This window comes from Aphidius gifuensis, linkage group LG3, assembly GCF_014905175.1.
Source record: "Aphidius gifuensis isolate YNYX2018 linkage group LG3, ASM1490517v1, whole genome shotgun sequence".
Lineage (NCBI taxonomy): Eukaryota > Metazoa > Arthropoda > Insecta > Hymenoptera > Braconidae > Aphidius > Aphidius gifuensis.
In genome coordinates this window covers 21,369,284-21,394,465 of record NC_057790.1, presented here as the reverse complement: position 1 = coordinate 21,394,465, position 25,182 = coordinate 21,369,284, and the positions used below count along the sequence as shown (strand labels likewise).

Here is a 25,182-nt window from a genome sequence, read left to right as displayed (position 1 = left end):
ACTTTGCAATATCATTTTTTTTTTTTCTTTCCTTTTTCTTATTTATTTATACTTATAATATTAATATTATTATTATAACATGAAACTCAAATGATTTTATAAAAGCAACGAAATAAAACCTGATCGTTTATTAAACCAATGTATATACCGTATTTGCTACTCACCCTTAATTCACAGCCAAGCATGATCATAACTCTCATCGTTTGCTGGATTTTTAACCTTTCATCGAGTTTATGTTTATATAGTTTTTAGTGATACACCGATATCAAAAACTTTCATGTGTTTATATAAGAACGAGTTAATATTCTTCTTTATATCAAATGAAAATATGTTCATACATGTACTAATACATGTTTAAAATAACCAGAGTTACCATGTGGAGAGAGTTGTGAATATGGAGTCCTGCTGTGATCGGTCTTCTTGCTCTCTTATTTGCATCTATATCAGTGTGTGGTCGCTGAAATATATATATATATTTTATAAAAAAAAAAAAAAAAACAATTTTACTGTAAAATTATTGACCAAAATTTTTTATGTTATTATTTTATCAACATCATCAAATATTTTGACAATATATATTTTTAAAAATACATATTTATACTTTGTGTATTAGTTTTATTTATTTTTTTTATATTTTTAAATAAGTCATGTTTCAATGCGGAAGCAATGGCACGTGTGAGAGCGCTAAGTATTTCTTAAAAGGATCTAACAAGTTCCAATTGATGTTTGTCGAGGTCAAACTCATACCAGTTACTTTAGCTATATATCTAACAACTTGTTCACAACAATTTCCGGTATCTATATACTTTTTTCTTTTTCTTAAACATATAAGTGCATCTATCTATACTTGAATCGTTTTTAAATATGAGGTTAATCATGAAAAATTTAAAAAAAAAAAAAAAATAGCTGGCAATATTAAATTTACAAACAACATGCGTTTGTAAATTAATTTATCTTTAAAAAAAAAATTAATATAGAAATATATATAAGTATGAAAATAAGGTAAAATATATTGACAATTATATGGGAAAAAAAAATTAAAATAAAATGATGATAAACAAGAAAAAAATAAAAAATAAAAATATGTATATCTCTTTTACGGATGGGTGGTATAATGATGGCCGATCAGCAAAGTCACCAAGTAAAAATTATCCTTCTGTAAACACCTACCTAATTAAGATTGGAAACATTTTAGCGTTTTTTTTTTGAAGCAGTATCACGTTGAATTGTTAAATATATAAGCCAGTTTAGTTAAAAGAGGAAAGATCGTATTATGAGATCGTTTAATTAATATTGAGCTTCCACACGAGACGACCACCCTGTGGCATTTATTCATGTTATATATATTTATATACATATATACATGCTCATGTTTAAATATATATATAAAGTTTACTTGAATTTTAAGTTCTTGTGAATATTTAATCATGTAAAAGAAAAACAGTGTAAGCGCATAAAATTTATGCAGACGCTTAAAATTGAAAGTATGTATACACAATGAGTGTCAAGAGGTGAAATTGTTTAGTCTATTTTCTGACAGAATGTTGACTATTATCTGTGGCTATTTTTTTCCATAAAACTACAAAGTTTCTAGCAATGGAAAGCTTCTATTTTTGAGGGAAAAATTTGCTTGCAATAATCATCAAAATATTTTAATGATGCTCAAAATTGAACCGTTAAAAAAAATAGAAAAAACAAAATATCAACTTTTTGAGGGGAGTGATAATACATGTCCAATATTATTAATATTTTTTTTTTTTTTTTTCTGCACACAGAGAAACAAAGGGGTTTAAATATTTTCACGTTTATTATTTTGGCAGTTGTATATATTAATGAATGTATATATGTATAGAGTAATATGTCATTGACCATGAATCATGTTGAAAATTAAAAAAATCAAAACTATATACACAGACACATACATATAAGACCACCCTGAAACTCTCCCACGACTCTTAAACAATCAGCCTTTTCTGGGAACTATTAAACGCGGAACAATGAGCACAGTGAAAACCATATATATTGTAAATTTTTTCGCGTATCATTACCACACGACAAACTACTACAAAAGCAAGAATATATATAATTACAAGTATATAATTAATTACATACAACATGTAAATAATATATACTCTTTTAAATTCTCTTTCTAAAAAAGAAAATAATTTGTATACGAATTTTCTATGTTTAATTAAAAACATATATCAAAAGCTTTTAAATTAACCAAATGAATATAAAATTAATTTTTGTTTTTTCAATGTAAACTATTAAAAAAAATACCACGTTAATTTGGAAAAAAAAATTTTTGAAATTAAAATTAAGATAAACAAAAATTACAGTATAAAAAAAAAAAAATTGGTCAAGTTCATTTTGCAAATTGTGGTTTAAAAAAATAATAAAAAAAAAAAAAAAATATAAAAAAAATGGTGTTGGTTTGTAAAGAAAATTTTATGATTATTTCATGGTGAATGCGTGTTTCGTTATTGGATCGCAAAAATATCAAGGTAGCCATTTTAATAATTTTTTTTTTGGCCATCAGCCATAAGTCCGAAAATAAAAAAAAAAAAGCCACGGCAGCCCCAAAATTATCTTGGGGTATTTAGACCACCCAGTTTAAATGTTGAACAGACCAATCTCCCTGGCTATGGACTAATCGCACGCCCCCGTTTATTTCCCTCCCTTTCCACCCACCTTACGTGTCGGTGGGGTTAATTGACCCAGTCCTTAGCCACTACATATCTCCACCTCTTCTTTTCTTGTGTATTGCCGCTTCGCCACCTTCGAAGATCTTTCTTATTCTTGCGATCGTGCAAGGATGCATGTTACCAATATATTCTTTGAAAAATAAAAAAAATATCCAACGAGAGTCAAGACCACTCTATTAGTCTGACTATACACCATTTATTATTGCTTTTTCTATATGTTTTTTTTTTTTTTTCTTTTGCCTGAAGTCAATTTCAAAGTCTCTTGAAGTTACATATAAATTCATTCTAAAATAAAAAAAATTAAATTAATATAATATATTTAAAAATTTATTTATTCATAATTTTGATTTAATGAAGAATCAAAAAAATAAATAAATTAGTGTATATGTTAAAAGAGTGAGAAGCATTTATTTTATGATCATGTGAAATTCCCCAGTATCGTAAAACTATTTTATAGGATATGTAGACAGGGCTTTTTTTTTTATTTTTATAACACCCCTTACTTTTTTTTTTTTTTCATTTCTTTACTTTTTTTTAACTCGTGTTGATGTTTAGATTAAAAATTTATACACAATTTAATAAAAAAAAAATTGAGTAAACTGTGTTTAAAAAAATTATTCAAAAAGTAGCATATAACTATAAAATATATTTTAAATTACTGGTTAAAAGCTGTGTGCTCAAAATGACTAATAAAAAATAGAAAAAAAAGGAGAAATGTTCACTAATTTTTCATTCCTTTAGTTTTATATTTTATTTATTTATTTAATTATTAATTTCATCATAATTTTTTTTTTGAAACTTCATTGTGAAACTCTCTCAATGAATGATATATTCTAATAAAATTATGATGGCATTCAAATATATATAGCATATATATGTAATAATAAGTTTTCAAGATGATAACATTAAAATTTTATATGATAAATTTAAAAGTGTTAAAAGGATTTTCAAGTTTATTCAATTTTGTTTATTGCTTAATTATTTATTTTATTTTTTTCATATATATCTATCCATATTTTAATATCTAGTATCACTAATTATAAGTAGGAAAAAAAAAAAAACATTATCAAGTAAATTTTAAAAATAAAATTAAGAATAAATGATTTGAAAATTTATCAACTTACCAAATATTATTATAATTTGAATATAAAAATAGAAAATGATAGTTAATCAATAATATGATTAATGAATAATGACGTAGTCTTAAATCACAACTAATGCAGAAAAAATTTAAATGAAATGTATCTGCAAAAACAAAGAAAATTATGATAATTAATTTATAATATTATTGAATTATGATAAAAAAAAAAGATGTAATATTCAACGACAAGTGTTGATTGTTTTTTTTTCGAGACAACTTTTACATGTTACTTCACAGCACCATTTAAAACGACATTGACAATTAACTTTTTCTTTAATAATTTTTGTATCATAACCACGACCACAACAAAGTAATTCACATCCTTCAACACCTTGACTTGTCGAATTACATTGTCTTCCTTGTGTACCAAGTGATCCAGTTTCATAATTTGATATACAAAAATCTTGTGATTCTTCACTGTAAATTAAATCAAAACGACTTGGTGGTTTTATTGTTGTTCCTTCAGTTATAAAATTATGTCCATCATTACTTGGTATAACTTTAGCAGCACCATCAAATGATTCTTTTAAATGATTACCAATTTCACGAAATGATGGCATTTTACGCCAACATGTACGAACTGTACATGAACCAGATAAACCATGACATTTACATTCGGTACGCATGAAATTTCGTACAGCCTATAAAATATAAATTATTTAAAAAAAAAATAAAATAAAGCAACAAAGCTATTATAATAAATTTATATTATATTTATTTACCAAACGACCAGCATCATTATTATGAAGTTTTACAAGTGTTCTTATATCACTTCTTTTTTTAAATGGTGCATCCATAAAATCACGTGATTTTTTAAATCCAAAATTAATATTATCACCACATCCTCCCCATTCCCATTCACCCTCAGTCATTTTTTCAATATTTTTATTTTTTTTTTTATTTAATTTATAGCCTAAAAAAAAAAAAACAATTAATATTACTTTGATCAATAATTGTTTAATAATTTTTTTTCAATTACCAGAAGATGTTCTTTTGTCACATGAACATTCAACAAGATCACCCATTGTACATGCCCGAGTAACAGCATAAGTTACACCAGCTGCTGTGATTGCATTAACGTAGCCAGTTTCTCTTGTATCTGTAATTAAATATAAAAATAATATAATCAATTAATAATAGCATGTATATCAACAAATGATTTTCAACAATTTTTTACAAACAAACATCAAAATTATATCTGATTGTATATAGTTTATATTTAATATACAAAAAAATTTTAAACATGCAACTGGATTTCTCATCATCATCTTGAGATTTAAAATCATTTCCTATGTGTATATATAAATAATATCTGCAGTATATAGTTTTAAATCGCATCAAACATGAAACAGTAAACAAGATATTTTTTATATTTCTTCAGAAAGTTGCAATTTAACCAAGCACATATACTATCTTAAATTTCAATCGCAAAACTGAAATGGTAGCTCATGCGAGTCAGGTTATTTTTGCACGACTATCATGGTGTAATAGCATGTCGATTAATGGATATTGTAAGGCGTATAGACAAAATGTAACCACACTTATATATATTGATAAATGCCCTGGGTTTATTGTAAATTATATTTACGATAAAATAAGCGAATCCGACATGCATCTATTGGTTCATTCTTTATATTTAAATATAAATATAAATTCGACATTAAAAAAATATTCAAGAGAATTTTAATGAAATAAAACACTTGAGGATTTATGATTCGATACAAATGAACATCTTGTGTTTTCATCAGTAAATAAAAGAGTTTGCCAATTGTCCAATTACTGTTGAATACCATTTAAAATATTTTTCATAGATATATCGTAGTAAACGCAGCGCAATGTGATTAATACAATTAAAAAAAATTCAAAAAACATTATCGAAAATTATAAGCAAAATATAATTGCAAATGATTTTAATTTTTTTTTATTCTTTGGAATTTTATTATATGCAAATGATGAATTAGCACAATTTGAATACAGACTTGTTCAAGGTCTTGGGAAGTATTTTTGAATCTCAGGCTTTTTTAAATTGAGAATATACTCGACTGGTTACTGACTGGATATATCCACCTTTCGCGTGGCACATATTGGGTTACACCTGTCACGTTTCCACTCCATCATTAGCTGAACAATACTACGCCAGTTCTAACCCTTAAAGAATAAAAAATTTTAATAATAATAAAATCTATATCATACGCCAAATTACACTACTATAAATTGTTTGATTTGTTTTTTTTTTTTTTCCTTCTTCTTCATCATCCAGCCACTCTTCCTCTTCAATGTCTCGATGGTTTTTTTTTTTTGGTTCTACTATATGTGATCAATCATGTGCACTGTATTATTATTATCTTGTTCTTTATATACAATATATATTGTATCCGGGCTTTGCAAATCCTTCAAGCTGGTCTCTTTTTTTTTTTTTTTTCCTTTTTGACCGTAGTTACTTCATTCATAAACTCATAGTGTGTATATTGCATTAAGACAGATTATGATCAAACTGAAAGACATTAAAATAACTGTACATAATAACAGTTTATTCACGTTATCATGAAATTTTAGCAATCATAACTATGACTCTATATAATATTAGAGAAAATAATATTTTCATTATTAGTTTGCTATATCATTTAATGTATATATAACATAAATATTCATATAATTGTTTAATTTGTCACGTTAAAACAGTGTTATTTTGACCAAAAAAAAAAATATATATTGATAAAGTAAATTTTCTATAAAATACCAATCATTATACAAAGAATAAGTTGAATGAAAAAAAAGGTCAACTTTAATGTTTGTAAATAACACGATGATGTGGTATTTAGATAAGATAAAAATCAGATATAGCATGTGGCTAGTTTAATCAGCACCTAATTGAACATTGCAGTTGTTGAAAAATATAAGTAAAAAAAAATAAATATATGTATATTAAAAAGAAGACGTCGTGTAAAGTTGGCAATTGGCACGTGTCATGGATACGAGCTTTATTTAAAGCATCTCGTTAATATATATCGTGAATTTCAATCGATAGAATTAACTCATAACGCGGAATGCCACTCCAATTACGGCCATCTTTGCCAGCATATGTGAACGATATATATATATAATATAGTAAAATGAAAATATGTGAGAAAGAAAATCCATCAATTGCAGGTATGGCTCCACTTGGAAGTTTTGTTTATTATATATGTAAGGATATCTATACCTGATAAACACGAATGCCAAGTTACCTTGCATTGCAAGTTTTTACGTTATCGTGTAGTGCGATCAAATTCGTAAATATGTATATATATAAAAAACGAGTGCACACAAGTCGGCAGTGTGTTTCCGCCAAGCTTATGCCAATTCCGGCGCAATTACATTAACCGACTTCGTTCACCTTAAATGCGTAACGAGCACAAACCAATGCATTCTCATCTTGTGTGTTTGATGTATATTTTTTATTATTTATTTATGTATTTATTTATTTATTTATATATTTTAATATTGATCCATAGTAACACTTGTGATTTTACTCTATTGTCCAAGTATCGATCTATCCCTTTGTAACTTTGTATGTAATATTTATACGTTTGATATTATACTAATGCAATTTTCATCGTTAGCCACACGGGGTTGATTGCATCTACTTTTCAGATCTGATGATAAATATTGATGAGTTTTCGTGGTGAAAAAAAATGTTCGAAGCTTGAGGAAAGAAAGACTTTTAGGTGAGTCGACAAGTAAAGAAAAAAAAGAGTATATTTATACAGTGATCATCATAGAAAAAAAAATAACAAACAAATGATTTAATGAAGAAAAAAAAAAAACTGGTTCATGATAATGAATTGTATAAACATGGATAATAATAAAAGGTGGCAAGTTTGTAAAACAATAGTATATGTATCTAAGAACAAGGGATAAAACAATCTGAGATATAGAAAATACAAAAGATAATATTGGTTAAAGTATATAGTATATAATACTATATAAGCGAATAGGTTATACCACGTGTTGATGCTGGTTTTCCATGGTTCCCATGGATTCCTTAGTTGTTATATCTTAAACGCGGATCGACGAACGGACGAACCGACGGACCGTGGCTGCCACCGCCCGCGTATCTTCTGATGCATCGCCTCACCTTTCAGTGCGTATTTAAACGATACGATAGTTTTTATACGAGCGATCTGATATCAAGTTCGAAACGAAGGCCCCAAAGGGACCATATATACATTTCATCTCACTTTTTTACCTTATATACATTGACTTGTTTTCTTTCTCTCAAGAGTATCGACAATTCTTTGCTACTTCCACACAATTTTCAGTGGATTTAAAGTATCTCCGCGCATCCGAATATCTTCCCTTTCTTTTTCTTTTCTCTCTCTCTCTTTTTTTATCGCCAACAACTACCAACATGACGGAAGCAACGTATTACCCCGCCGCCAATGAAACGTCTGATCATCTTCCTTTGAAGGACTAGCTGCTTTTTTTGTATATCATATTATGCAGTTCTCTGCGTATATATACCCCTCATCTTTTTTATGTTTTTAGAATTCAATTTTTTTTTTATTTACTTTTTTCTGATCATTCCATCTTCCCGTGTGTGTGTATATAAATATAGAATATATATATGCGCGGTCCATGTCACCATGTCAAACGTCTCTCAAAAAACCAGAAATTTCAAATATTTTTTTTCATTTTTTAACATTAAAATCATATAAAATTTCTGCCTAAATAATCAATTTAAAAAATTATCTTATCATTTTTTTGTAAGATTTAAAAAAAACATATCAAAAAGATCTACAAGTATATGGGTACATATAATAATAAAATTAAATGATAACCAAATCTGCATATCACATTTTCGTTTTTTACATTGCATATCTTTTATTTTATATATATAGCATGGATCGTTGAAGTTGGAGAATGCGCGTGCGAGAGAATTGTAGGATTTTTTTTTTTTTCAAAAAAAAGAGGGAGTACATTGGATATCGTCTCTCGCGAATGAGTCAGAGCATGCCGGGTGATATAAATCACTTTGGATCAATTAGACACGAGGGATCGGCATGGGCCGATGATCTCGCGGGGTATATATACGTTGGGGTCCTTTTGCTGCCAGGTGCGCGCAAACCAACTTGAAGAGAGTCTGATTTCTCTTTCGTTTTTTTCTTCTTTTCATTTATTTATCTCTGTTTAACTTGATTTAAAATATTATTTCTTTCTTTTTCTATCACTGTGTATAGTTATCCACCTTGAGGCACAAAGTGGAAGCCTAAGAGACGAAGAAAACCTTGCCCAGCCAATTATCAGCATTCCATGGCATTATCCGCTACAGCTAAAACTTACGCGCTCTTTAACTGACCATCGCCCCTTTTTTTTTTTCATCTCTGCGTTTCCTTTTTTTTTTTTCTTTTTGCTTAATTTTATTTTTTATTTTTCATGATTTTATTTTTTATATCTTTTAATTTTTTTCATTTACCTTTTTAGTTTGAATTTTTTATTTATTTATTGCTTTTTTGTTCACAAAGTTGCTTGCTATATGAACTTCCACCACGTGTTGACTTTTAATTGATCAAAGTACTTTGAACAAATAAAATAACAATAATTGGCTTTATGTTTGGGAATTGTTGATGTTGAGATGCACAGATGCATTGAGAATTCTTGATTTATTTCATTAATGACATGTCAAATAGTCTTGAACTTTTTTAAACTTGATAAACTATTTGAAAAAATTCATCTGGTGTTGAACTATACCACAATTTTCAATCGATAAATTAATCATGAATTTATATAAATAATTGTGATAATTTTAATAAAAATCAATCAATCGATAAACTCAACGATAAATTCATAAACCTAATTTTTTTATTTCTATAAAATTATTTGTAGTGTAGCTTTAAGAAAAAAAAAAAAATGCACGACTTTTAAAATAAATAAATAAACTATAGTTAATCATTATAATTGATACATAAATATTGAATCTTTATGTATATATAAATATGCGTTTACAAAATGCATTGACAGACACTGCAGTAGCACAAACTACTTGTCTACAATAGAATCTTGTTAATAACTGTGTGGCAATGCGTTGATTGATTTATTTAAAATGTCAGTAGTCATCAGTACACAACCGACAATGAACAAACATATTTTTAAATTTTTTTTTATTATTTTTCTCTATGAATAACACGTTGATTAATTGATTCTTGTATATTATGTAATGCTATATTGATAATTGCAGGTAATATATTAGTCATTTGTTATCGTCTAAGTATGCCATGGATATATATCATGATTGCTGTATATAACTTCTAACTCGTGCGCGGTATTTTCATGCTTGTTAAAATTAAAATAATGTTTAAAAATTATTCACAAATAATTGCAAGTACAGGTGATTTGTATCTTATGTATAAATAAACGTAAAATGTAAATATATATAAAAGCTCATTGAACACAAATTGTCACATTTTAAATTTAATATATATAAATACATTTTATTCACCGTTAAAATACCAATTCTCTTTGTTTCACATATATTCAATTCACTCGGTCTTCTTCACAATCTTTTTCGTAATGTCCATACAATCGATTCGCGTTTATTCTGTAACTCTTAACGTCACATTACAACAACATTTATCTTATTCTTAGCTGCACTGGTGACACCCTCACATCACCAAGTTTCACTGGAACTTACCACAAATTCAAATGACATTTCTTTCGATTTGTAACAAGCCAAATGCCAAAGTATAAACATTCAATGATCTTCTTTATCTATATATATTTTTTTTTTCAACTACATATATACTAACGTAAAATTAATCACCCACAATTTTCAACTATTATTCATTCAACAATTGACTGATGTCTTATTGCTACTGTCATCAATAAATACAATGTGATTGCAGTGTCCTTGGTATGTCTTTTATACATATAGTAATGTAACTTATTTTATCATTAATAAATGACATTAATATCATTCCCATTGACATGTGAATTTACCCAACATTTGTAAATATTTTTAATCAAATATTTCCCTGACAGATATATGTCCAAATAGTAATTTAAAATTGTCATTTTTTTTTCATTTAAATAAATAATATTTATATATGTGTGTAGCTCAAATAATCACCTCGCACATATAATAAATATAATAAATTAAAATATGTGACATACTTTGGAGAAAGGTGAAATGATGGTTGTTAAAATTATTCTCATACATTAAATGTATTTTATTTTGGTAAATTTTAATGCAATGTATATCATTATCAGAGTGTCGTGGTTGTCGTTCGTGCAAGTGCATAAGAAAAAGAAAAAAAAAAAAATACACACAAAAATACTTTTTATATATATTCGAAAGAATTCACAAAGAAGTGCATTGGATAAATATTTTTCCGCGTGAGAATGAGGGTAAGAGACACTGAAACGTTAGTTTTGTGGTGAATCAAGGGAAGAGACAAGGAAAAAAAGTAATAAGGTATGGAAGTTAAAGGAACGCAAAGAGGTAAGGGGAAAAAAGACACGGATGGCGAGACGTGGCGTATAAATCTCGACGGCATCCCGTAAATAACTCGAAGAATATTCAATGAGAATACGCGACCAAGAAGGGGCGAGAGGAGATGAATAAAAAAAAAAATAAAAATAAATAAATAAATGAAAAAAATAAATAAATAAATATATATGGGGATGAGGAGATGTATGGATGAAAGAAGAGGTAAAAAAAGGGGGGTACTAACCATCGTTGAAACCCAGTTGCGTTCAACTCAAAGTCTTTCCAATAAATATCTACCTTGGACGCATGAATGCCCGACAAAAATCGCCGAATGACCAATTGCGGAGACTTCGATCTTCTTTCAACTCGTATATATATCCTCATTTTTTTTTTGTTTTTTTATTTTTATTTTCATATATGTAGCAATCATTTTTTTTTTTATCTTTATTTTATTCTTTTTAATACTTATTTTCTAACTCTTTTTAACTCTACTGGTTTTACTTTGACACTCAAACACGTCACAAGAGGGACTTTGAAATGTCGAGTAATCATTATGCTCTGTGTGTTTTCGATTCCTCGCAACTTCGATGAGATACTTGCCAATAAAACATCTTTGAATTTCTGGTTTTTTATATTTTTTTTCTTTCACCATTTTTATATACCCTTATATAAATTTTATTTTCATATAATAATAGATTTAATTGAATATTTGTATTGTATATTAAAAAGACTTGTGTGATTTTTAACACTAAAAATTTGTAATATTAATATTATATAATTATTTAGCTTTTTTTTTTAATCATAAAAAGAGTCAAATTGTAAATTTTATTATTACACTTTTTTCTCTTTCTTTCGTTCATTTGTTTTTTTTTTTTTATCCATTGATTGATTTATTTATTTATTCATTTATTTATTTACCATTGCAAATTCTGCGTTGGTGAGCCAATCTGGTTGTCTTCCATTTCTGGCATTTTTTTTTTTTATTTTATTTTTTCTTGTCGAGAGAGTCTCGTTGGCTTTCCCGCCTTCATCCACCATACCACGTATATGGAAGCATTCAAATGTCAGTGAGAAACGAGAGAAGTTTTACAGAGTCACAGATCTGTCTTGATGCCAGGATATCTTTTAAGCACAGTAGTCCTCTGGATTCACAATAAACGTACGGGACACTAAACTGTTTGCTGTTGTCAATCCCCTTTGTGCAAGTACACCGACAATACTAAAGTTTTTTATTTTATTTTTTTTTTTGTATTTAATATATTGCTGTTCTTGAAGAACAATAACGTAACTACATAAGACTTACATATGCACTTACGTCGTTGTTCTTCGAAAATATCGATATTTATATATTGTTTATTTATTTAATTTATTTTTCTCTATATATCATCCTGGCCCGTTTACGAATATTTCAAGTCAATGAAGTAATGTCTTCTTCAATCTATCCAGGGGTTTAAAAAAGGAAAAAATAAAAAAAACAAATATAGAAAATTATTTGGTCATGCTATTTAGAAAAAAAAGAAAAAAAAAAAACTATTTTTTATACAACGCAAAAGAATGCCAATAAATGTGAAGAATTTCATGATCATGATTTTTGGAATAGACTTAATTTCTTTGAAGAAAGGAAAGAAAATGTCCTGGAGCGATCATCAATTAGCCATCCTATACTCCCTCTCTCACTATATATCCTTGCAACATATAGTTAACTTTTTCTCAACCTTCACATTTAGTTGCGCCGTCAACGTCTTTTTTTTTTCATCTCTATAGCCATATGAAAAGAATGAAAAATCAGTTACACACTTTGAATAAAAAAAAAAACCTTAGCTTGTACCTTAAAAAAAAAAAAAAAAAAAAAAAAATACACAAGAGAAACGACACGCACCTCGATAATCGGTACTTATAGAATTGCCATTGTCAGAATGTATTGGACGTTAGCACTTCTCAGGTGATCGAAAAAGATCACCTGCAGTGTGACAGAATGAAACAGAAAAACCCATGACTACTGGCTGGCTTGTTGTTTTCCGCTTTACGTTATTTTTTGATTTTTTTATTTTTTTTTGGGATCAGCTAAAATTGAGGGAGGGTAAAAAGAAAACACACGAATACAACAAACTCTTGTGAATCGAAAAATGTCGTAAATAAATCATGATGATCGCACACGCCCATCTTGTCGCAGCAAAAGAAAATACAATGCTCTAAGCGACGACAGTGAGTCTCTGTTGGGTGTCAAAAAACCACGTTTATATACCAACTAAATTTATTTAAAAGTGCCACATACTTGACCGATAATATTTTGCGCAAACCTTTCATGAACTATCCACCCTCTTTTTTTTTTTTACAAAGCGTTTTCTTTGAAGCGACCCCCGAAGAAGTTTTACATTAGACCTCCAACAAAGATGTTTAGAAAAGCCGATTATTGACCAAAAAAAAAAAACATATAACGCATCATCATCATCGGAACATTGACAATAAATGTAATTGTCCAAGTTAAATGGCTATTTAAAAATTGATTATCTATTTTTATGGTAATTTTTAATCGCATAATCATTATTAGTGTTTTTTTTTTTTTTTTGTTATTTAAATATTGTTGTTTGTTTGAATGAAGATTATAGTTTTGTTGTTTTTCATACCTATTATATCAACAGACGGTGTGAAATAGAATTAGTATATATTTTGTAACAAGTACAAGAGGGAGGTTATTTTTAAAAATAAAAAAAAAAAAAGTGTGAATAACGAAATGTTTTACAAAGAAAGTGATCCCATAGTGAGACACAGGGTTAAAATCGAGATGTCAAGATGTAAACCCATAGCGAAACTAACGACAAGCAAGCTCCGCATGAGTCAAGAATCTATTCTCTTCATATACATGTCTAATTTGCTTTGGGAGATTTCACACTGTTCGACAATTTTATCCTTGATATGTGGCTAATCTTAAACTCGGTTTTTTTCTTTAAACAATAAAAGAGTATCGATTACTTGTGACATTACCATGTTTAAGTATGAATGAGATAAATGTTCAACAAAAAAGCTCGACTGTATACATTTGTATGTAATGAGTGACTAATGACAATTTGGATAGCAACGGTGGGTACATATGTTTAAGCTGTTATTTATGCAGTGAGCGAGCTCACATTAGTTAACACTGACATTGCTTCAAGAAAGCAAACACTTAGCACATCGCTGTTAACTCGTTCACCCATTTGTCTTCTCATTATCACGCCCACGAATTTTCGTCCTTTTCACCACTCAGCTCATTGACACTAAAATCTCATCTTAATATAAGCCATATAGCAATGCATATACCATACAAAACAACAAATTATATATTGTTTCTAAAAATAGAGTTTTTTTGTCATTAAAAATATAATTGCTTTGTGTTTTTATTTCGCTGAAGGACATGCTGATTTAATTTGACAGCATGTCATCTTATGTTTCAATTTAAAAAATTTAAATTCCGACTTTGCAGGTAATCAAATTTATATTCTAGTATTTTTGTACTTATTTTTAGACTAAACCTGATACAGAAATTGGATCCGAATCTTGACACGAGCACAGCATGCAGCAAGCTACTGAACTTTTTTTTTTTTTTTTTACTAAAAAAACCACATGCAAGTAGCGACTCAGTGCTATAGCTAGAATGGACAATTTTAAATACCAAGCGTTGAGATCGTAAAATTTTTAGATGCATGAATAAAAAATTTATTTATACATTTGTAATGAATTTCATATTAAATGTAAATGTAGGGGGTGTGAATAACATTAATCGCGTTAAACGAATATAATCCGTATGATGTGAGTATATATAAGAAAGACCTTCTACATATATATATTCTACAAGACCACCTCAATAAGTTGTCGAGTTTATTGGAAAGATTACAATCGGAGTGAGATATTCAGGTCCTTGCGGGCGGCAGGGAGTCGTTTTACGAGCGCGCGCGCCTAGAAACTTGCCGCATGGCGTTTACTGCCAAATAATTAGCCCCAATTTAGTGGCGATTTTATTTGGCTGATTCTTTTTAAGATTTTGTTTTTATTTTGTATATTAAGATTATTTTTTTTTTTTAGCATTTAATGTTCCTACATAAGGAGGTATTAATTTGGAAAATAAAAAAAAAATAAATGTGGAAGATATAGAGTATGATAAAAAGAAATGAGTATAAAAGACCACCACCGTTGACTTTTTTTTTTTCATATATAACGCGTAAACAGTCGACTTTATTTCCATGAATGCAAACTGACTAGCAACGAAACAAGTCATTTCTAAACGTGAATTAATCGAAACATATACAACAGCTCTCTCTTTGACCGCACAGCGAAAATAAGCCATCAAATGGAAGCTCATTTACGGTAGCTTTATATATATGTGTTGAGTAGCCGATACCTTGATGAAATTTATTAAAAAATGACATTGATTCCTCTTTCTTTTTTATCTTTTAAATACTGTTTCCATTTTGTTATTTTTTTATTAGAAATATAAATAAATTAGAACCTGTTTTTTTTTTCATTTTATTTTCTCTCTTGGATTGGCCCTCAATTAAGAATAATGCCACTCTCAGAGTGCGGTGTTAAAAGAATAGAGATGGCAATATATTGAAATTAGAAAGATGAAAAAAAAAATAAAAAAATGAGTAAAAGAAGACATAAGTTACCATTTGAAACGGCAGCTTGGTAGACCAATTTGAAGAAGGTCTGCTAGTGATCGTTTCCAAACATCTTCCCGTGGGACCACACAGTAGGAAGCTACCTGGTCCCCTATCGGTGGATCGCGACCATAAAAATTAAACGTCGCCAGATAAATAAATGTCAATCGGGAATTAAGATAGGCGTCGTCACCAGTAGTTTAAATATAGTGTCTCCATATATATATATTTTTTCTTCGGTCTGTTTAAGTTACAAGAAATCTCTCAAGGTATATAGAAAGGCAAGTACCAAAGAAAACAAGTTTTTTTTTTTTTTTTTTTATTTTGTTTAATTTAAATGGAATTTCATCTTTTAAAAATTCTTTATTAGATAAAGAAAAAAAATTAAGTAGGTTTACTAATTTTATATAGACAAAGTATACATATTGGAATTCAAGTTTTCCAACATTCTCATAATGAAATATATATTAATTATTCATTATATAAAATATATAAAAAAAAAAATTAATTTTATTGAGTGATTAATAAATAAATATATCTATATTATAAATAAAATAAATTATAATATATTTTAATAAATGATAATAATAAATTTCAAAAAAAGAAAAGGATATAAATATTTGAAAAAAAAATTTTGAAAGAGTTACTACTTCATTGACAAAAGTTACAGCAACATAATGTGAGAAGTGTTTTTTTTTTTTTTAAATTTTATATTCCAATGTATGGGGCTATTACCAATAGTGGTTGGCTAAGAGATGAAAAAGCATAAATCATTCTTATCTGAGAAACGATGGACAATGAGCTGTCTTCAGTCGCCACGGGTTGTATAGATATACTGAACATAACCTCAAACAGCATCATACGCTATGATCGGCCACAAAACATTATTTACAAAAAGATGAAAGAGCCATCATGAAACACTTGAAAAATATATTAATATCACTGCTACCACAGTTGATGCTGATGGGCGCATAAAGATGACAATCATGATTATATGATGATGACTAAATTTTTTTTTCAATCTCTCAATAGTTTATACTTGATTTGATATTTTTATGACAATTGGTATATTTATTTTTGATTTTATGATTACTATATAATATATGTAATATAGGCAAACATTTAATGTGCATATTTCATGATACACTCATGCTGTTTTAGAGCTTTCTCTTGGCTAAGTATTTGTCCCACTGGCACATACACTCTTTGCGGAATTATTTACGATTGTAAATTGTATGTATCGTACAAGCAATAAAATAAATATCATTTTTAAAATAATTATAAACAATTGATAATTTATTGAAAGAAAAAAATTTAGAGAATTTAACTATCATTCAGTTGTCGTGACTTGACTAAAACTAAACGAATCAACAACTAAACAAATTACTGTAATTACTCAACTCAATTTCAATGAAAAAAAAAAATTGTTTTTTTCTTTTTGCACGATTTGGCATAATTAAAACTGCAACTCTTTGAGTTATGAAAACTTAAAAAAATAAATGTTTTTGATTTGTCTTGGAAATTTTTAATTAAAAAAATTTCAGAGAACATAATTTGATGCTATTTTGGGTTTTTGTATAGAACCGCGAGAAAGTGTAACATAACTCTACAAAGATATACACAAAGACTGAAGAAAAAAAAAGTATAGAGAAATCCTTAAATAGTATTAAATTTTTAATCTCATAAAAATATAGTCATATTTCACAAAAAAAAAAAAAAAAATAAACACAAATATATTTAAACGTAGTCCCTGTTGCACAATATTATATATATTTATTGGATGTTTCTGGGAGTCTACCGAAAATGACTCCTGTGGCGAAGGGATCATTCAAACATGTCTGATCCTGTCATCACATTTCTTCATCCATTCAAAGTTTTTTATTTATATTTATTTATTTTCTCTTTATGATGACATCAAAGTATCTGTCCAAGTGGGATAAATAACACATACTGTTTTCACAATTTGATATTAATTTTTCTATTTAATATTTATACTGTCTCAACTCTAAGTCTCTAATCGATAATCCAAAGTAAATATTATTATTTTTTTTATCTATTTATTCTACATGGAAATAGACGAGTGACAAAAAATAAAAGATAAAAATTCAATCGATAAACAAATTGAATGTGAAGTTGAAACGAAGTGGAATATTCATTTTAATCGGTTCAAAAGTTTTCGTTGCTTCTTCCACCTGTCCCGTTGACTTACATCTTGCTTCGAATTCGAATATTCGATTAATGGAACCGATAGATTTTTGTTTCTCTCTTTTCCTTTTTTTTTATATTAAATATATTATCTTAAAAAGTGCTTCAAACATGATGACATGGTCCAATCAATATTGGCGATCCACGTTAAATATTTTTTTTTTTTTTTTTTGAAATCAAATATTAAATATAATAAAATTCACACGTCTATCAATTTGAATTAACAAATATAAAATGTATATTAAATTGAAATTCTAGATGATATTTTAAAAATAAATAAATAAAAAATCAACTGATTAATTAAGAAAACAGATTGCTACTAATGTCGAAAAATATATGACATACAGTGTGGCCAATCTGTCATGCTACCAAAGGAGCACTCAATCTGACAGCTCCATTTTCGACAAATTTAAACGAGGCAAAAAAAACAAAATTAAAAAAATAATGTTCAATCAATTTAGCTTGTTGACTGAACTATATGGGAACCGATCGGATTGACGCTGTGTCTTCGATTTAGTTGTCGGGTTCGATCACGTGGAATCGATACTCTCATCTGGCTCACTAGCAGTATAAGCTAATATTCGTTGATCCTGTTTCACGATCATGGATTATAAAAAATATATATAAAAAAAAAAAAAAACAAGTTACATGAGATAGTTGCTGAAATAACTGTGTGTTCCTTTCGGGGGGAAATTTTTTAGGAAGGTTATTTGAGTCACCATGCTTCTCTAACATTAGTGCCTTCCAAAGAACTACTTAATTTTTTTTCTTACGAATATAATAGGGACTTCATTAATTTATTTTCTAATTTAACATATATAAAAACTTACCTCGAAGTAAAATTTTTCTTAATGAACGTTTGACAGTTGTGCAATTCCATCTACGATTACGAAATTGATGTTGACATTCTCTCGTACCAACTTGAACACCTTTTGATATTTCTTTTAACAATGACGGTTCTTTTCGACAAATATCAGCCAATTTACCTCGTAATCTACGAGTTTTTTTACAAACAACCATAGGATCCATCACCACCTGGCTACCAACAGTCCTATTTGATAAACAATAGATAGAAAAAATTGATTAAAATTTTATCTTAAATAATAATTATTATTTATTTATTTATTTTATTTTATTTTTTAATTTTAATGAGGTATGACTCTCAAGGCATATAACGCATTAAGAAAAAAACAACCAAGATCGCACGATGAATCACCTCTATGAGCTTCTAAAATGTTGATAAATAACACAATAAATAGAAAAGAGATAAAAATAAAAAATAAATAAATAAACATCAGTGAAAACATACCATTGCCATTACGATAATTATAAAGCTTGCGGCCCATTACGCACGTATTCTTGAACGTATATAACGGAGACGAACGAAATGATGGAAAAATATAGTAAGACCAAATTAAACACAAAAGAAAAACGAAAAAATAAAATTAAAAAAAAATTATATATAAAATATAAAAGAACTGGTAAAGTATGCGACACGCAGTGTAAATGAAAAAAATAATAAAAAAAAAAAACTTGTATGTGAAAGTATTCCTCTCTCCGCATCTTAATTTTTTTATAAATTTTTTTTTATATTTTGTAACTGGCGATAAAAATTAATTAACATCATTAGTATACTCAATGAAAATTTTCGTTTCACATCATATTTGCAGTTGACTATATCGAAAAAAAAAATATATATATTTTTACGATTTATTTCAGCGATGAAGAAATAAGTATAAAATTTACTCGAATAATTTAATGACATCACTTGCATTTATACTTTCATATAAACAATTTGTATTTATTTATTTAATATTTATAGTTATAAAATAATAAATTTATTATCTCGTCAATTAAACACATATATCTAAGTATTATCTGTGTTAAATCAAAACTACCATTTGCTGTATTTAATTATTATTTGATTGATTGGCTGTCAACATTGCAATTAATATCATACTTTCACGTAATTTCAATCGATTTAATTAAATCATTATATCCAAGTTAATAACTGAAAAATCATTGGTTATTAAAAATGTGACAAGCTCATTTTTTTTTTTTTATAATTAATTAATCATTGCTCAGATATATTATTTGTATTATTATTTTTATTGAATAAAATAATTTATGTCATTCTCAAGAGTGATCAATCTCGATGAAAATAACTCATACTGTAGTTTGAGGAAAAAAAAAAAATTATATAAATCAAATTATTATTTATTAATCGGTATCAATCAAAAAGCTATTCGTCATATCGTCAGGTGCATTATGATAATTTTTTTTTATCGATTATAACATCAAAATGAAGAGAAAAAATTTATTTAAAAAAAGAGGAAGATGATCGATAGAATTAAATCAATAAAATAAAAATAGTATCTAAATTTTTTTCAAATTGGAAAATAAAAAATCAATAAGAGACAAGGACATTGAATATTATCATCAACAAAACGTAAATATACTTAAAGTTGTTGAGCTTAAAAATAAGAGTGGGAAAGAGTTTGGTCAGTCGTTTTATTTATTGCCTCATTAGAAGCACTCACATTGCTTCAAATAAAATAAAATTAAAAAAAAAAAGTATTCTCCACGCTGTCTACTTGGATAGACAGTGATGCCGACATTCGTCCCTATGCCATTCTGATGTTTGAATTTAAGTGAATCCAATTCAGCACAAGAGAGTATATATATAGTAAAATCAATGGATTTTACACAATGTGTGCGTATATATATTTGAAAAGTAAAAAAAATAAAAGCAACACTCAAAGAGCAAGGATCAAAAAAAATAAAGTTACAAAAAAGCAAAAAATCCGCATGACACGAAATAAAGTGGGAGAGAATATATTATATACTGCACACATATATATTTGGAATTTCTCAGAAAGTATGCCGAAGGATTGAAAATCGATTCAAAGTGCAGTTGGACCTGTTGCTGTTTAAGCTGCCACTGCAAAAGGCAATATAACAGTCGATCCACATCAACTCTGTCATTATTGTTTTCAAAACATTTTAAAATCAAATCCATTTTTTACGACTTCTTCGTGAAAGGACATGAGAATGAAGAAAAAATTACAGAAATAAAAAAAAAAAAAAAATCAAATAAATAAATAAATAATTCCAACAAGCCCTTGGTTATTTTTGCTGATATTTTTTATATACACATATATATAAGTGCAAAAAATAAAATGCAAAAAAGAGAAACAACCACTAAGCAATGTTGGTGGAGGGTGAAAGGTCATAGGTGGACCCACATCAAGAGCGAGCATAAATTTGAATTAGCACGCTGCCATTGGTACAGCATGTTCATGACAAATTCGTTACGTCTGAGCTTACCTGGAACGAAATAGTCAAGAAGAGAGTCCACCATCAAGAAATAAAGAAAAATAAGAGGTCAAAAGACTCAAAGAAAATGCAGTAAAATTAAATAATAATAAAAAAAAGATTTTTCAAGTCTTATATACACCACAATTCTTTGTTTTATTTATATATATTTTTTTTTTCCTCATTCAGAACTCATTGTTTACGTTAATATATATATATATATTTAATTTTTTTTTAAACAAAAAAAAAAAGCTCCCAGCGATTTGCAATATTTACCACTCATACCCCCCAACATTTTTTTTTTTTTTTTTCAACGAATACAAGCGTGTCATTGGCAATTCACTTTGAGCATTTATTATTATTTTATTATTTATTATTTATTACAAACCAACTGCAATATTTTAACATTCGATTTGACTCACAAACTGCATAAAAAATTATGTTATATATATATATTTAAAGCAAAAAAAAAAAAATTAAATAAATTTTTTTTCAAATCTTCAACATTCTTGATTGACAACAAAGAAAAAAAATTGATATAAACAAAAAAACAATAAAATTTAAAATAAAACAGAAGCCAAAAGAAATAACCGAAAATATAGAAGTAAAAAAAGCCAAAAAAAAAAAAAAAAAACAAAAAATCATTATGTGATTTAACTTCATGACATTTTATATATATGGTTATTCTGATGTTCTGTACGTTATACTGGCTCTTGAGATAAGTTTGTTGCAAAAAAATTGCATTGATATATATAAAAAACTAAATGAAAAAAATAAAATAAAATATATATATATAAAAAAAGGGTAAAAATACCATGGGTATATAGAAGAAAAGGTGGACCACGCGGACGGGAGCCTCTGTCAACTTACAAATTATACGCGCTCAACGAGATTTACGGTGACGCCAGAGCGAGACCATTGTCCGTCCTCGCTCACTTCTTTACTTGTTTAACTCCTTGACTTGCTTCGAACCAAAGTATAAGATGCGTTTTGCGTTTTTTTTTTTTTCTTCTTTTTTATTATTTTTCTACTACATTTATTTGTTGGCTTATTTCTTTTTACCTTGCATTTCGTTTATATATATTGTGCACATACAACCCTCTCACTGTCACCCGATTTTCTACCTTTATTTTCAGTCTTAAAATTTTATTTTTATCTTTTTTATATGTATATATATTTATTTTCTACCTTTTGTTTACCTATATAATATATATTTTGTATTATTGCACTCGATCTCTTTTTGATCCACTTTTATGGATATAAATGATACAAAATTCATCAAAGTACTTTTTTTTTTTTTTATTTATTTATTTTTTAAACATTCATCTGTGTAAAAAAATTTTAAAAATATTTTTTAAATAAAAAATATAAATTCTGTTGATCCACAATGATCTCAGAGAATTCAGTCGCGTTGTCCAGAACGTAATCATTCCCGAAGGACCCATCAACTATATGAGAAGGGTATATGTCGAAATTTTAAACTCAAAAAAGTTACAGAAAAAAAAAATCTATATATAATAATAATGAAAAATTAAATCCAGTAAGAAGGATTAATTATACTGAGGTAACAAAGTAATTTAAATTGAGTAAAAAAAAATTTTTAAATTAAAAATAAAATCATTCAAACATATTTTATGTATAAATTATTTTAACGGAATTTAAATAATCATTATACATAAAATTACAAACTTGTGTGTTTTTTAATTCATTTTTTTTTTTTAGCAGGAAAGTGGAAAATAATGTCAGATTGTCGTAGTTTGTGCTAATAGTATAAAAACCGTGTATCCTTTTATCGCTTGTACAAATATTTACATTATGAACGGGAGTACTTGGTCTCATGAAATTAATTACAACATGACTAAAAAAAGATATACAAAAGATAAATATAAGATTTTAATATGAAAAAAAAAAATGCATATATGTATTTAGTAGTTTTTATGAGGTTTAATTATTATTAAATATTATTTTTAAATGAGTTATATATTTATATTTTTTCATTTTTGATTTATTATACTGGTGGGTATGTTTTTTTTTTTTTTAGATGATATACTATTTGACGTTTCAAGAGTGTGTGTTTATAAACAGTCTTTTAAAAAAATCTTAAAAGTGCGCGTTAAGGATAAATGTTAAATTATATAGGCAACAACATTTATGTGCGTTGGTACTTCAATGTGTGCAGTGTTAGGTAAAATGCAGATGACGTTTGTTTGACTCTGTTTGTTTTATGACTGTCACGTGTACGAGATATTTCATTTAAAAAAATAATTAATAATGATATATAAAATATAAAATTAAATTTTTTTCTTGCTTACCAGAATGAGCCAGTGATTGGAGTGACAAAAAGTAGGCAAATTGCCACAAGAAGTGGTCGCATCTCCATTCCCTTTTTCAATTCTCATTAATAAATTTAAAAATTATTTGTAATTTTTTTTTTTTGTCTATTGTAAATTATTGTCATAAATATAAATCACGTTTTGTTTATTTATTCATCAATTTTTTCACGTCAAATTGTCACAAAAAATTAATAATTGTTTCACGTGCTGTATCAAAATTTCAACTGAAGAATATTTTATAAAAATTGATTCTTCTAGAACTCTGGCACATAAAAAATATATACACTTGAACGAACAAGTTTTAATTTTTTTTTTTTAAATATAATTTAACTGGCTTTCACGATGATCGGTTGCACTGATAGGCGTCTCACAACATAATTACAACATAATTTTAAATTTAATATAATTTTTCAATAATCACCTAATTTATTTGCCATTAAAAAATTTAACGAGAAAATTTGTTATTGAGAAAATGTTTGCTGTTTATGTGCAATAAACTTTTAAATGAATAGCATCAGTTTCATTAGTATTTCCAATTTACATCCAAATAATAATAATAATATTAATTTAAGTAGAAAATTCCATGCAATGTCAGACACTTAAAATTTTTTTTTTTAAATCTTATAACATGAATTTCCGGTGGTTATAATTTTAACATATCTCCTCCCTCTTTTTTCATCTTCAATCAACCACCACCACCTCCCTTTTTTTTTTATTCCAATTACAGTCTCCCACTTTTTTTTTTCCTCCCACTCTCATACAAATTTGCCCTTTGCTTGCACACACACACACACTGACTGTTTTCCAAATGACAATGTCTTTTTCAAATCCCAAAAAAAAAAAAACAACATTCAGCAATGTATTTATGATGACTAATTTTGTTGTTAATCTTTAATAGTTTATATGATGAAAAAAAAATGTTTATTAAGGGTTAAACACGAAAATTTTATCCGTTGGTTATGGTAAATACAAAAATAAAAACAAATAAAAAAAAAAACCACGTCGTGGCAGCGTTCTTGCCGCAACTACGTCACCGTGATCTTTGAGTGTTGCTTTACCCCCACCAATATGGGTCTGGATTTGGGTCCAGTGTTCTTGGGGGACTCAGCCAAGAAACTCGCGGCACAGTTAAAAACTTTGAATCCTACCCCGCGTGTCTACAGTGTAATCGCGAATAAAGGAAAGGGAAATATATATCTCCCACCACAAATAACCATCAGCACTGGAATCAGTATATTCTTTAAGAACCTCCTGCCACCTCTTTTTCATCTTTACATTTAAACTCTTTTCTACAATCAAAAAAAACAACCCAAAAATACAACAGGTATATAGAATTTTTTTACATATAAATTTTAAAAAATTAATAATTAAGAAAAATATT

General features: G+C 27.5%; 1 protein-coding gene across 1 annotated transcript; it reads right to left on the bottom strand.

Moving 5' to 3' along the window:
* Positions 1-3,911: 3,911 nt before the first annotated feature.
* LOC122852821 (protein Wnt-6-like) lies at positions 3,912-24,912 on the bottom strand. Its single transcript, XM_044152896.1, has 5 exons — positions 23,781-24,912; positions 18,984-19,204; positions 4,826-4,945; positions 4,569-4,759; positions 3,912-4,487 (listed from the first exon to the last, which is right to left on the bottom strand). Exons 1-5 carry the CDS (start codon positions 23,846-23,848, stop codon positions 4,026-4,028), a joined length of 1,062 nt encoding a protein of 353 aa, XP_044008831.1. The 5' UTR covers positions 23,849-24,912; the 3' UTR covers positions 3,912-4,025.
* Between the last annotated feature and the right edge of the window lie 270 nt (positions 24,913-25,182).